Source organism: Helobdella robusta (genome assembly GCF_000326865.2).
Source record: "Helobdella robusta unplaced genomic scaffold HELROscaffold_19, whole genome shotgun sequence".
Taxonomy (NCBI): domain Eukaryota; kingdom Metazoa; phylum Annelida; class Clitellata; order Rhynchobdellida; family Glossiphoniidae; genus Helobdella; species Helobdella robusta.
Window position 1 is genome coordinate 2,622,254 of NW_008704034.1, and position 13,367 is coordinate 2,635,620.

The following is a 13,367-nucleotide window of genomic DNA, read 5'->3' on the forward strand; positions in this document are numbered from 1 at the left end:
CATGGTGATAATGAGGATAATGTTGATGATGATGATGATGGTAATAGTGGTGATGATGGTGATGATGATGATGGTGGTGGTGGTCATGATGACGATGATGATGACGATGATGATGACGATGATGATGACGATGATGATGACGACGAATCCCACCGTGAATCAACGTCTTCAAGTGCCAACTCACCTTACGTAAATAATTTATCTTAGGTCGCTACAATCACAATGAGTTTAATGATGACGATGACGACGACGATGATGATGGTAATGATGATGATGGTAATGATGACGATGATGGTGATGATGACGATGATGGTGATGATGACGATGATGGTAATGGTGATGATGACGATGATGGTGATGATGATGATGACGATGATAAAGATGGTGATGACAATTGTGATTATCGTTCTTAGTCAGATATGTGATTATGATTAACATGATTAAAAGAACGAAATGATGACATAGAATTAAATGATGACGTCAACAAAACAGGAAAAACGTCAGCACAAACAACGACAACAACAACCAAAATAACAAAAAGACATCAACGAAAACAACAATCACATCAATAAAAACATTAAAACACATCATCAACAACAACAACAACAACAACAAAATCGAAAACTAAATCGCTCGCTAATTATACCATCAAACACTTTCACTTCGCTCCTTTCCCAGCTTTCTTTCTTCTTCCATATTTCATTCATTTTAAAACTTCTCTCATTTTATCACTGTTGCCCATTTTTTCCCTCTCTTTCTCTCTCTCTTCACTCTCTCTCTCTTCTCTCCCTCTCTATTTTTCATTTTTCTTTACTCTTTTCTTCTTCACATTCTCTCTACCTCTACCTCTCTCTTTCTCTCTCTCTCTCTCTCTGTCTCTCTCTCTCTCTGTTTCTCTCTCTGTGTCTCTCTCTTTTTTTATATATCTCTCACTATCCTTTCTTCAATTTTTCTTTCCCATTAAATTGACACGCCACACGAGCCAATAAACATTGTGCACCACACATTCAAGCATGTATATGATATGATATGATATGATATATGATATGATACGATACGATACGATACGATATGATATGATATGATATGATATGATATGATATGATACGATACGATACGATACGATACGATATGATATGATATGATACGGTACGATACGATACGATACGATACGATACGATATGATATATGATATGATATGATATGATATGATAGGCAGGCATTTATTCACCTATTTATTCTCACAAGCTGGCCTTCTGAAGCTATTATTAATTGTACCTCTCATCTGCATGGGAGTCTGAAATATGTTAGGTGGGCGTGCTTCGAATGGACGGACGGATGGATGGATGGATGGATGGATGGATGGATGGATAGATGGATGGATGGATGGATAGATGGATGGATGGATGGATGGATGGATGGATGGATGGATGGATGGATGAATGGACGGATGGATGGATGGACGGACGGACAGACGAATGGTTGAATTGATAAATTTTTTTTTCACTCCGGTTTTAATTTCAGCCATAAAGGCAGGAGGGAGATATCGCTTAATTCTTTCGACTTTTTTTCATTATACTTTTCTTCTTTTTTTTCTTCTCTTTTACCTCATTTTTTTCATTATCCCAAATTTAATTTCAACATATTCATTTATTTCTTTGTTGGTATTTATTTATTTTTATTCACTTTTCCTTCCGTCTGAAGACGTTCGACCGTCCGCTCATCTCAATGGATGGATTGCTGGATTGCAAATTTTATTCCGTCAAATTGAGGCAATTGGTTGCACGTTTTAGTCATTAAGATGGTGATGGTGATGGTAATAAAATGAAGGTGAGTATATTCAAAATTATTCACTCATTCATTCATTCATTTCTTCATACACTCATCAATCCACCTACTCAATCAGTCAGTCATTCCTCCATTAATTCATTCATTTATTTATTCATTCATTTACTGATCCATTCATTCCTTCATTTATCCATTCATTATTTCATTCATTCATTTATTCATTCATTATTTCATTCATTCATTTATTCATTCATTTATTCATCTCTATATCCATTCATTCGTTCATTCATACGTTCATTCACTCTTACGTTCATGCATTCATACATATATTTGTTTATTTAATATGATGGCGACGATGATGAGACTGGTGACAATAGTGATGGTATAGTCATTATTCCAGCCTAAAACTTGAATTAAGGTTTCTGCAAACTTATGTTTGTAACTCTACTTAACAACAGTTTTACATACATAAGTTTACATACATACATACATACATACATACATACATACATACATACATACATACAAACAAACATACATACATACATACAAACATACATACATACATACATACATACATACATACATACATACATACATACATACATACATACATACAAACATACATACATACATACATACATACATACATACATACATACATACATACATACATACATACAAACATACATACATACATACATACATACATACATACATACATACATACAAACATACATACATACATACATACATACATACATACATAAATACATACATACATACATACATACATACATACATACATACATACATACTACTCGCCACAGAATCCTATAGCAACTTTCATCTTGCAGTTGATCGTTTTGTTAAATGTTTGGTCGAGATCGAGAAATGGATGGCAAATAATCGTCTTAAACTCAATCAAAGTAAGACGCAAATTCTTCTGGTTGGAACTTGGCAACAGCTGTCTAGAATTAAAATTAATTCAGTTATCATTGAGGACTCAAATATAAACTTCATTCCCAAAGCTACAAACTTGGGTGTCATTTTTGATTCTAGACTGGCAATGACTGAACATATCAAGTTTTTATCTGGTACTGCAACCCTACAACTGCGAAAATTAAAAATAATCCGCAAAAGCTTAACCAAAGATGTTATTCAAAGTTTAGTGCATTCGTTTATCCATTCTAGACTGGATTACTGCAACAGCCTATTTTATGGTTTGCCTGAAAAATCATTATCTGTCCTTCAGTCAATTCAGAATCGGGCAGCTAAGATCGTGGCTGGTGCGAAAAAGTTTGACCATGTCACCCCGATATTCAAAGAACTGCACTGGTTGATGGTCAAAAAAAGAATTTTGTTCAAAATATCAACAATCATGTTCAAATGTATAATTGGAATGGCGCCAGTTTATTTGAAAGAAATGCATGCACCGAAACAACTGTCTTTTAAAAATGTCTGCTTAAGGTCTGATGATAGAAACTTGTTATGTGTGCCCCAAACCAACTTGAAAATGGCTGAGAGAAGTTTTTCAGTATGTGGACCAACCGGACCAACCGTTTGGAATAGTCTACCAAGTCATCTAAGACAGCCCGAACTGACAGAAAAATTGTTTAAGAAATTATTGAAATCATTTTTGTTTTCATTATAAGATTTTAAGATTTAATAATAATAATAATACATACATACATACATACCTATGTCACGTGTTTAAACATTCGTACATCATCTCATGCAATTGATCCTAAAAAATGATATTGGCATACAAATTTACAAATTTACCCAAATACACATATAAATACACAAACATACTGATGTATACATACAGAAATACAAAGCTATTCATACCAATACACACAACTACCTACATATTTCACATTTACAAATACCAACTGGTCAATTGTATGGAGAATTTGTTAGCAGCACGTACAAACGCTGAAACGTGCGTGAAGATTATGATGCCATTATATCTTCTGCTCTTTTTCCCGCGGCTAAAATAAGTATAAAACGTCATCAGTTCAGCGTTTACTACGATTTAATGCTAATTTGATCTCCATCTCGTGCGATTTCAAAGTCGTTTTTTGAAGAGAAACTGTGCTTCATTATTTTGAGTTATTTTGAATTCTTCTTCTTTCTTTCTCGTACTTCATCCTTCCAGGACATTGGCGACCATCGACCTCCACAAAACCCGATCTTTAAGACTTTGTAGAAGTTGAAATGTGGTGATATTTAACAAGTGACACAAGAACTTCACGAATGTTATTCGCTCTTGACGGCGATCTCTTTCCCTGCAATCTTTCCAGTAGTTGTTAGATTTTCCATTCTTTCCTTCCGCATGATGTGACCAAAAAACTTTAACTGCCCGCGTCGGATTATCTGGAGAAATTTTGTATTATGAAGCGTATTAATTTGATTTATACCAATTTATCTAGTGATAAACAGTATAAAATGTTGATTAAATAGTCTTTTAACGATATAATTAAATTGATTTGTTTAATATAAATCTTGAAACTAAATTATAAAATCTTCGTAAATAATTACTTTTAAAGTTTGTGCGTATAAATATTTGTATGCACATTTGCATGTGTATGTATTTATGGGAATATGTTTGTTTATGTGTATGTATGTATGTATGCATGCATGTGTATGTGCATGCATTTATAAATGTGTGTGTATTAGAATGTATGCATACTTCTACGTGTGATTGTATATAGTACTCTATATTTCGACATTGTAAAAATGTAAGCAAGTATTTTCCAGTAACTAACTACCTACACATATAAATGACTGCCGTTAAATGGAGCAGGAAAAACAAAGTGACATGAGGTTTTGTTACTTACACTCAAGTCATTAAATGTGAGAAGTTTTCAAAACTTTAAAAAACGAATGCATGAACTCGTATATATCCACCCAGGCTTATACTTGGGATTTGGCTTGTTTCTCTTGCTTTCTTTCTTTTTTTCTTTCTTTCTACTTTTCTTTCTTTCATTATTTCTTTCATTATTTCTCTTTCTTTTTCTATCTATTGCTTTAGATCTCTAAATTACTCTTTCTCAATTTTTCTATCTCTCTATTCTCTTTCTACCAATTTCTTTCTCTCTCTCCCTCTTTCTCTTTCTCTCTCCATCTGTATATCTCCCTACTTTCTTTTTTATTCTTTTTTGTTTATATTTTTTTGTTTATTTCTAGAATTTTAATTATATGGTTCAAACTATGTAATTAGAATAATATGAGTTCATGAATCAAAGCCAACAAATTTTTCAAATGCCTAAACGGCGTTCCACAAACTGAGTTCTTCCCATTTGACCGTGTTGTTGTTGTTGTTAAGCCTTGGTTTCGTTGGTTACCGATTTTTTGCCGCAGTTTTTTTTCGTGATTTTCACCGTTTAAAAGTTACGCTGCCCGATGGAGATTAATTCGAAACTAATCGAACTTCTAAAGAAAAGCAGCATCAAATTATCAGGTTATTATTGTTCAAAAATTTACGTATAGTAAGTTTTATAAGTATTTATTTTATAATTAATTAAGTCTAACTAATGATTAGATTAGATTCTAATGATTAGAATCTAATCTAACTAGATTAGATTCTAATGATTAGAATCTAATCTAACTTCTAACTTTTCTTTAACTTTACTAAATAAAGTGTTAAAAGTACCAAATAAAACTAAACAAAGTGGATATGGCATGCTAATGTCTAATCCTAATTTTCTAACTAAAATTAAACTCTAAAATAACAGCCAACTAAATTTACCAGCTAAATTTTTGTTTATAAAATAAAAAAAAACACCTTAAAAAAACTTACCACTATCACTATCTGATCTACTAAATTACTGTACTATAGATTATAATAATAATGTCATTTTTCCACCATGGCAAACGACTGAGGTATATAACATATAAAAACAGTAATTTTAGTTTTAGTCTGTATTTATGTAGTTGTAGTCACTTGAATCACAACTAAAAGTTAAATAGATTACCTTTCAATTATTGAATTATCTATTAATATTCAATTATTATTTATTGAATAATTATTTCTTAAATAAAATAGACAAAAATGTAAATGTCGACGATGTATCCACCAAAACAACAGCCACACGTAGCAAGGATGAAGACAACGAAGACAAATTATTTAAACATTATTATTCATTGTGGGGCCACACTGCTTCTGGTGATGATGATGATGATGACAATGTGGATGGTGCTGATGATAATGATATTCCTAATAATCAAAAATACGACAGCATACCTAAGTTTTATACCAAGGTTTCTTACTTTTCAGAAAGAATCTTTATTATGTGTTTATTTGATTGTTAATTTTAATTAAATAGATGAAAAATTAAAAACGTGTTTATTTAAATGTTAAAATAGTGTTGGTAAACTTTTAGTATAACTACCCTTCTGTTTAGATATTTAAAAAAAAAATTTATTAAAATATTTAACAAATGATTCTGTACAGTTGCCTCAAGCTAATGAGCTGCTGAAGCAGAAGTTACGAGATGAGGGCAGGTTTGTATTGAATGAATGAATGAATGAATGAATGTATAGAAAAATGGATGATTGAATGAATTGGTAGAATCAAAATCAGTTAGTTTCATTGAAATTTTTTGTGAAATTAAAGTTATTTTAAGGTGTTTAAGTTTGTTTCGATAAATTTTTTTTTGTAAACAGTGTTGTAAACTTTTCACAGAAGTGCATTCCTACAAAGAAAAAGTAAAGATCTCTTGGACAATCTGGAATTACAAGTCATTATTGAATAAATTTTTTCCATTACTTCTTCTCTTTAAATCTGCAAACAACTAATTCCTGTGTTTTTATAAAAATCAGTAATAAATTTTTAACTGAAATGGCAAAAACATAGCCAAAAGCGACAAAATTTCTACAGACTATGTGGTCACTGCTGGAGAAATACAACAGTCCGCCAGTTCTTAGCAATGAGCAGATGCTAAACTACGATGACTTCAAACTGGTAGCCAATCAAGTCTCTAATAAGTGCAAGTTAGTCATTTCCCTCTTTCTGATTGGTTCGTTTTGGAGTTTAATTTTTAGAAAAATAATAAAGTATCAAGAAAAAACTGGCGATCGTGATGTTATCTGTATAATTTTTTTAAAAATATCTTTTAGCCCTCCTTGGTAATAAAATAACGACATTAAAACAAACAACTCTGAGCTCAAAAGATACAAAATAAGATTACCAAATATCTATGTGATGTCTATATTTTATAATAATAATGATATGATAAAATATTTTGATTAATTCCACCTATAATATATAATAATTATAACCTTTAATATAATATAATAACAACTAGGTGTTGCTATATTTTGATTGGCATCACTACCACTGACTAATGAGGCAAACTCACCCAACACAACACAACAGGCAGTTTTTCCGACCGTCAATCTTTGCCAAACTCCTAACCGACGACCCATATGGTAGGATATCGACACTGCATTTCTTCAACTACATCATGAGGAAGGTCTGGCTGCACCAGACGCGCATTGCTCTCTCGCTCTACGATGCGGCCGGCTTAGGATTTCTTCGAGAAAATGTTGTGTGTTTTTTTCCTTATTTCGTTTCTTTGGTTTTTTTTGGGTTTTTTCCACTTTGTACCAGCTGTTATTTTAGTTTGGGTTGTTTTATATTTTTCTGTATTTGTTTAGTTTAAATGGTTTAATTTTTGTCTAATTTTAAGATTCGTTAGTCTTATTTATTTCTTTTTTTATGTGTTAATTTATAATTTATTGTTTTGAGTTATTGAATACTAAATGTCTAAAACTAGGACCTGGAGAGTTACATTCTCGAACTTATTCCAACGCTACCTCAGGTTTAGTGGAGCGATTGAATGTATGGCTGAATGAATATAAGAATGAATGAATGGTCAAATGAGTATAAGAATGGATGGTTGAATGAATGAAAGAAAAAAAAAGATCAAATAATTGTCAGATGGCTGATTGATTGATTTACTTGTCTGGCTTTTGATTCAAGTGATTCAATAATTAATTGAAAACTGGTCTCGTGATAAATAATTTTGTGAAAAAATAATTTGTAACCATTTGAATGAACCAGGTGAATGAACAAACAAACGAGCAAACGCGCACACAAACACACAAACAAACAAACACACACAAACAAACACTGACAAACAAACAAACAACAAACAGTTGGACAGTCTCGACAAATCCTTCTACTCCTTCTACGTTTGCATGGCCGTTCGTAAATTCTTCTTCTTCCTCGATCCCCTCCACATCGGAAAAATCAAAATTCAAGATGTCCTCACGTGCACTTTTCTCAATGATCTTCTAGAGGTCTCTTTGTCTTTCTCAATTTTCTAAACTTTAAACTTTATTTTTTCGTATTTTATTTTTGCCAAATCAAATATACCAAAGACAACTGATGTTGATGAATGAGTTGAAGTCATATTTTTGCTTTGTCAACTAGATTTTTTTCATAATTTAGCCAGTTTAATATTTAGTGACATCTCTTCTCTAGCCAAATTAGTTTTAATCCATTTCATTTTTGTTACGTTGTATACATATTATTTGTTAATGCAGATTTAACAAGCAGAATCTAAACTGTGTCACAACTTTAGGTTTTGTTTTATCCATAAAATTTGACATTACATTGCCTTCCAATTCATATTTTCACGAATTTTAATTTAATTTGGTATACTACGCCAGTTAGGCTTGCCTATAAGATTGTTATTTCTATCTAACTTTTTCATATCAGCATGTTCAGTGGTTCGAATTTTTCAAAAAAATTTAGCTACGCGATGAGGAAATGTCTAAAGAACGGCAGGAGACCAACTGGTTCTCAACTCTCTTCTCATTCAAAGTTTATGGTCAGTACCTCAAACTGGACGTCGACCACAATGGCATGTTGAGTAGGGAAGAACTGTCCAAGTCAGTCTCTGTCCGCTTGTCTGTGTCTGTTTGTCTGTCTTTGGTTTTTGCAAAGTTTGGTTTTTGTTCTTTTTTTCATCTAATGCATGTTTGATTCACACACATAACACATACACCCACACAAGCATAAATAAAGAGCACAAAAATCAGTCACACGCACGCACACATACACACACACACGCACACATACACGCACTGGTAGGTACAACAACGGATCACTAACACCCGCCTTCCTGGATCAAGTCTTCCAGGAATGTTTAACCTACGAAGGAGAGATGGATTACAAAACTTACCTGGATTTCGTACTGGCCATGACTCACAGGGAGTGTCCGCAGTCCATCCAGTACATATTCCGGATCCTAGACACGAAGCATAAAGGATATCTGGATGTTTTCGACCTTAATTACTTTTATAGAGTAACGATCAAATACTTTCCTTGCCATGTTTTTAATGATTCTATCATTTAATCAAATAATTTTCGACCAACTTTTTTTGTGATTGTGTCGTTTTTTTTGTAGAGATTTCATGGTTTAATATAGACTGTTACGATTTTTATAAATCCGATTACCGCATAAATTTATCTCTAAATGTCTTTAATTCACCATTAAATTAACTAATATAACTTCCTAAGATAGTATCATTATCTTTTTATCTCCACATTGTATCAGCGTATTACACTATCATCGTATTTACTGTATTATATCATTATTATATCATTGTTACATCATAATTCTCACACATACATCGTCGATGTATCATTATCTTATCAATTCTCACACATATATCATCTTTATATCATTACTCTATCGTAGTCCTTGTACATATATATCATCGTTGTATCATTATCTTATCATAATCCTCACACACGAAGTCGATGCAAGAACAGATTCAGCAGCACATTCTAGAAACTGTTGTATCGTTTGAAGACATCAAAAATGAAATATTCGACATGGTTAGGCCAATGAAACCGAATCAGATAACGTGCCAGGACCTTGTAAAGAGGTGCAGTTGCCTTTTATTGCCAGTACTATTTAGTAGTAATAGCGTTACTATAACCATGCAAACAGATATACATTCAGTAACCAATCGGCAAATAAAGGCTGGGTATTTATGCAAATTATAAACAAATGAAATGTAGAAAGAAGATTGTTAAGAAGACGAAACAGCCGAATATTAAGATAAATTATAAAAGTAGAAAAATTATAGAAAAAGATTATGAAATGTTTTGATGAAGCAACTAATAATGGGAACTTCTGGCAGCGGACAGGCGAGTACCATTGTTGGTCTGCTGATAGACGTCAACTCCTTCTGGTCATACGAGAACAGAGAGGCCCCCAACCTCAACATGCCAACGGAGGTGGCCGACAATTAGGAAATTATGGTTATTTATTATTACTATAATTATTATTATAATTATGAATATTTATTGCGATTAAAATGTTTGCTATTTCTCGGGAATATTCACAACAAACGAACGGCGTAGTCTTTTAATCTAGAGTTGCTTGGTGGATCAATGCACCTAACACACCACATGCGACGAAACGTGACTTCTTTGCTTTTGAAATCTTACTAATATAATTTTTAATTATTATAAAACTATAATTATAATATTAATAATATTTTTTTAGCCCCAAGAACACGAATTGAGAAAAAAAATTGTTAATCTTGAAAAATGGTTCTCAACAAATGACCATCAACATCATCTTTATTATTATTATACGATACAGGTTGTATTTTAACTAAAACCATCAGCCAAAATGTGTTTATTGTTTTGTGTAGTAAATGCTCTATTCATTCTGTTATGATTCTGGATGATCTATATAGCAGTTGTGTGTGGTTACAACATACAAAATGGTACATAAGTGATAAATATGGAACTATCGCCTATGAAATTTCGTTTCGATTTTGAATTGAGTGTATGGATTTCTGTTTTATGAAGTAACGATAATGTTCAGTTTCATTCAATGTTTGTGACTGTAGCTTATGCCATTGTATAAAAATAACGGCGGAATTTAATTAAATATTAAGAATAACTTGAAGATTAATTCACTTTAGGTAAGTTTTTTTCAAATAAAATCGTAAAGATATCGCATTATTTCGAATCCGACAGACCTGGAAAATGAAAGGAATTCATTTAATTTTAATTTTTACAGAAAATCTTTAAAATTTAACAAAATAATCAAAGAAAGTAAGCGAAATAACATTTTTAAAAAACAAACTCGACCAACAACCATTTCAATTACATATAACATCTAACTAAAGTTACAAGTTTTAACAACGGAAGGCAAACAAGAAACTCCAACATGCAACAATATTAGCAACATAAAGGATGACCATCAAGAACTAACTTAGCAACAGATTTGATCTGTTCTAAAGTGACCAGACATTTATACTTCTGACCATCTAGCTGGTCGACCATCGATGATTGAGACAACAATCCTAAACTGACCAAAGAAGATATCTGAAATTTTTTTTGTACCCTTTAAACCGAAGAAAAAAATACTTTAGAAAAAAGCAGTGATTAGCACAGTATGCACGGTAAGTTTCTTTGAAGTAGCATTATGTACATAGACTGCATCATAGACAAAACAGGAAGAGCAGTTTGTTAAAAACGATATAAAATCTACAACAGTACACGTGTAACCTGTGAGAAGGTATTAGCAGTAGGCACAACCTTCTCCTCAACGATGGAATAAAATATTGCCATCATTCGGTCCAGTGGAAAGAACTTTGGACCAAGCAGGTGGCACGATGTCTGGAGAATTATTAATTTTAATACTCAGAGAAATCAAAGACACAGCACTTGAACCCAGCCAGGCACTACGCACATTGCGTGTGATAAGTAGGAAGGGATCTGGCTAGGCAGGGAACCCGGTTACTGCAACAGCAGGACTAGGCGTCTTAGCCACTGCACTATGTGACAATATTTTAATGAAAAATCATTTACTAACTCTCTCTTCTTTCTTCTTGATGGCGTTTTTAAGACGTTTGCTCGTTTTGCCGGCATTCTGTTTAAAGAGATTTTTTTTTTTATAAGTCATTAATCAAAGCAACAGGCACGTCATTGAGATTAGAAAATAGACTTGTATTTTAGTAATAATAATGCCCATCCAATACCTTCATAAAAAATCTTTTGTCTAATTTTGCAGGATTATACGAGGCTAAATAGGCAGCAATAAGGAGGTATTTTGTGTATACAGGTATTTCAATGGTTGATCTGGTACTGGAAGAGGCTGAGGCTGTATGTAATGTGATGATATATACATAGGGAGAAGACATATATATGTTTGGTTGTTTGTGTGTGTGTGTGTTTGTGTGTGTACGTTTAAGTTTTTTTTATTAATCTTAAATTGAGAATGATTAAGACAATGAGGATGTAATGACGTTTGTTGTGAGAAAAACAACAAAAACAACGACGATAATGAAAATTGACGATGACAATGATGATGAAAAAAAATTAAAAAATCAGACAAAACTTTACTAGATTCAGATGAAAGCTGTTGCATTTTCATCCATTGCTCCCTTATTTGAAAAAAATTATTCCCACAATATCAAAATTAACATTTAGACTAATATAACTAATGAAACAATAAAAATAATAATTAATATTATTATTATAAAAAATAAAAAAAAGGAATAACGAAAAAGCAACGCAAACCCAGAAACTTCTCTGAGGAAGACTGTTTGCATGGCTCTTTTTAAATGTGGCTCTATATTTTTCCACAACTTGACAGTGTCACCATAGTTGGCTGGGAAAAAAATAACAGAAATAATAAGAAAAAAATAATAATAGTAATAATAATAAAAAAAAATTGATTATCAAGTAATTTTAACAAAGTATGCTTATATGATTGGACGATAAGAATGAATTGTAAATAAAAAACTAGATGAATGAAATTATTTATCAAAAATAATGAGTTTTTTGTAAGATGGATATACCAGAAATACGTTGCTAATTAAAATAAAATAAATTAAAATAATTTCAGAAATTAATAACAACGGTGAAACTTTGTATCATCTACCTTCTCCTTTGTGAACTGGCTCAAGATATTTGTCTAAATTGACATGAGCCTGAAAATGTTCAATTAAATTTCTATTAAAATTACGGACTTGTGATTTAAGAAAACGCAAAATCTCATAAATTCTATCTTTCTTTGCGATCTATCACCTGAAGACTAAACTTTATTATTAACAAATTTTTTTTCAGTTGAAAAAAATACGTATTTATAAACTTATAAAAATTAAAAAATAGCGTTAGAAAGTTCAGAAACCAGGTATCTTAGTTCAGTGAGATTTCTGCAGACCATATGGAAAACGTCAAGTAATAAATTGATGAAGTTTTCATAAGTGGAATGTGGCACATTGGCCGGCGTGTCATGGCATAAGATCTTCAGCAACTCATCTATATTAGTTTTTTGGTTTTTTTGTTTCAATTTTATTTTTTCAAAAAAGCAATTTTTTTTATAAGATACAACGCCAACAACAACATCAACAACTACAACAAGCAATACATCAACAGTGTATCAAAAATACACAAAAACTCTTATTAGATTAAGAAAAAAGGTACCAAAGAAACAACAGTACCACAATGGAATACGCCAAAAATACACAAACACCATCGTTATATTTACCAAATATTTTGCCAAACATCAATACAACATCAATACAACAATAAT

The 13,367-nt window shown here is 31.9% G+C and overlaps 2 protein-coding genes across 2 annotated transcripts in view; one reads left to right on the forward strand and one right to left on the reverse strand.

The window, feature by feature from the left end:
• Nucleotides 1-5,196: 5,196 nt before the first annotated feature.
• Nucleotides 5,197-10,063, forward strand: HELRODRAFT_191272 (hypothetical protein; the record flags this gene model as incomplete). Its single annotated transcript, XM_009016837.1, has 12 exons — nucleotides 5,197-5,254; nucleotides 5,882-6,054; nucleotides 6,248-6,297; nucleotides 6,479-6,533; nucleotides 6,650-6,786; nucleotides 7,172-7,340; nucleotides 7,572-7,616; nucleotides 7,954-8,097; nucleotides 8,555-8,691; nucleotides 8,894-9,107; nucleotides 9,563-9,693; nucleotides 9,952-10,063. 12 exons carry the CDS (start codon nucleotides 5,197-5,199, stop codon nucleotides 10,061-10,063), a joined length of 1,425 nt encoding a protein of 474 aa, XP_009015085.1.
• Nucleotides 10,064-10,757: 694 nt separating this feature from the next.
• HELRODRAFT_76855 (hypothetical protein) overlaps nucleotides 10,758-13,367 on the reverse strand; it is a gene marked incomplete at both ends in the record, with an annotated part of 3,834 nt that continues 1,224 nt past the window's right edge. The window contains 10 exons of the mRNA XM_009016838.1: nucleotides 10,758-10,803; nucleotides 11,040-11,152; nucleotides 11,336-11,446; nucleotides 11,643-11,699; nucleotides 11,809-11,930; nucleotides 12,173-12,213; nucleotides 12,350-12,440; nucleotides 12,714-12,762; nucleotides 12,963-13,186; nucleotides 13,209-13,231. Coding sequence (XP_009015086.1) covers nucleotides 10,758-10,803; nucleotides 11,040-11,152; nucleotides 11,336-11,446; nucleotides 11,643-11,699; nucleotides 11,809-11,930; nucleotides 12,173-12,213; nucleotides 12,350-12,440; nucleotides 12,714-12,762; nucleotides 12,963-13,186; nucleotides 13,209-13,231 — 877 coding nt within the window. The remainder of the gene's footprint in view (nucleotides 10,804-11,039; nucleotides 11,153-11,335; nucleotides 11,447-11,642; nucleotides 11,700-11,808; nucleotides 11,931-12,172; nucleotides 12,214-12,349; nucleotides 12,441-12,713; nucleotides 12,763-12,962; nucleotides 13,187-13,208; nucleotides 13,232-13,367) is intronic.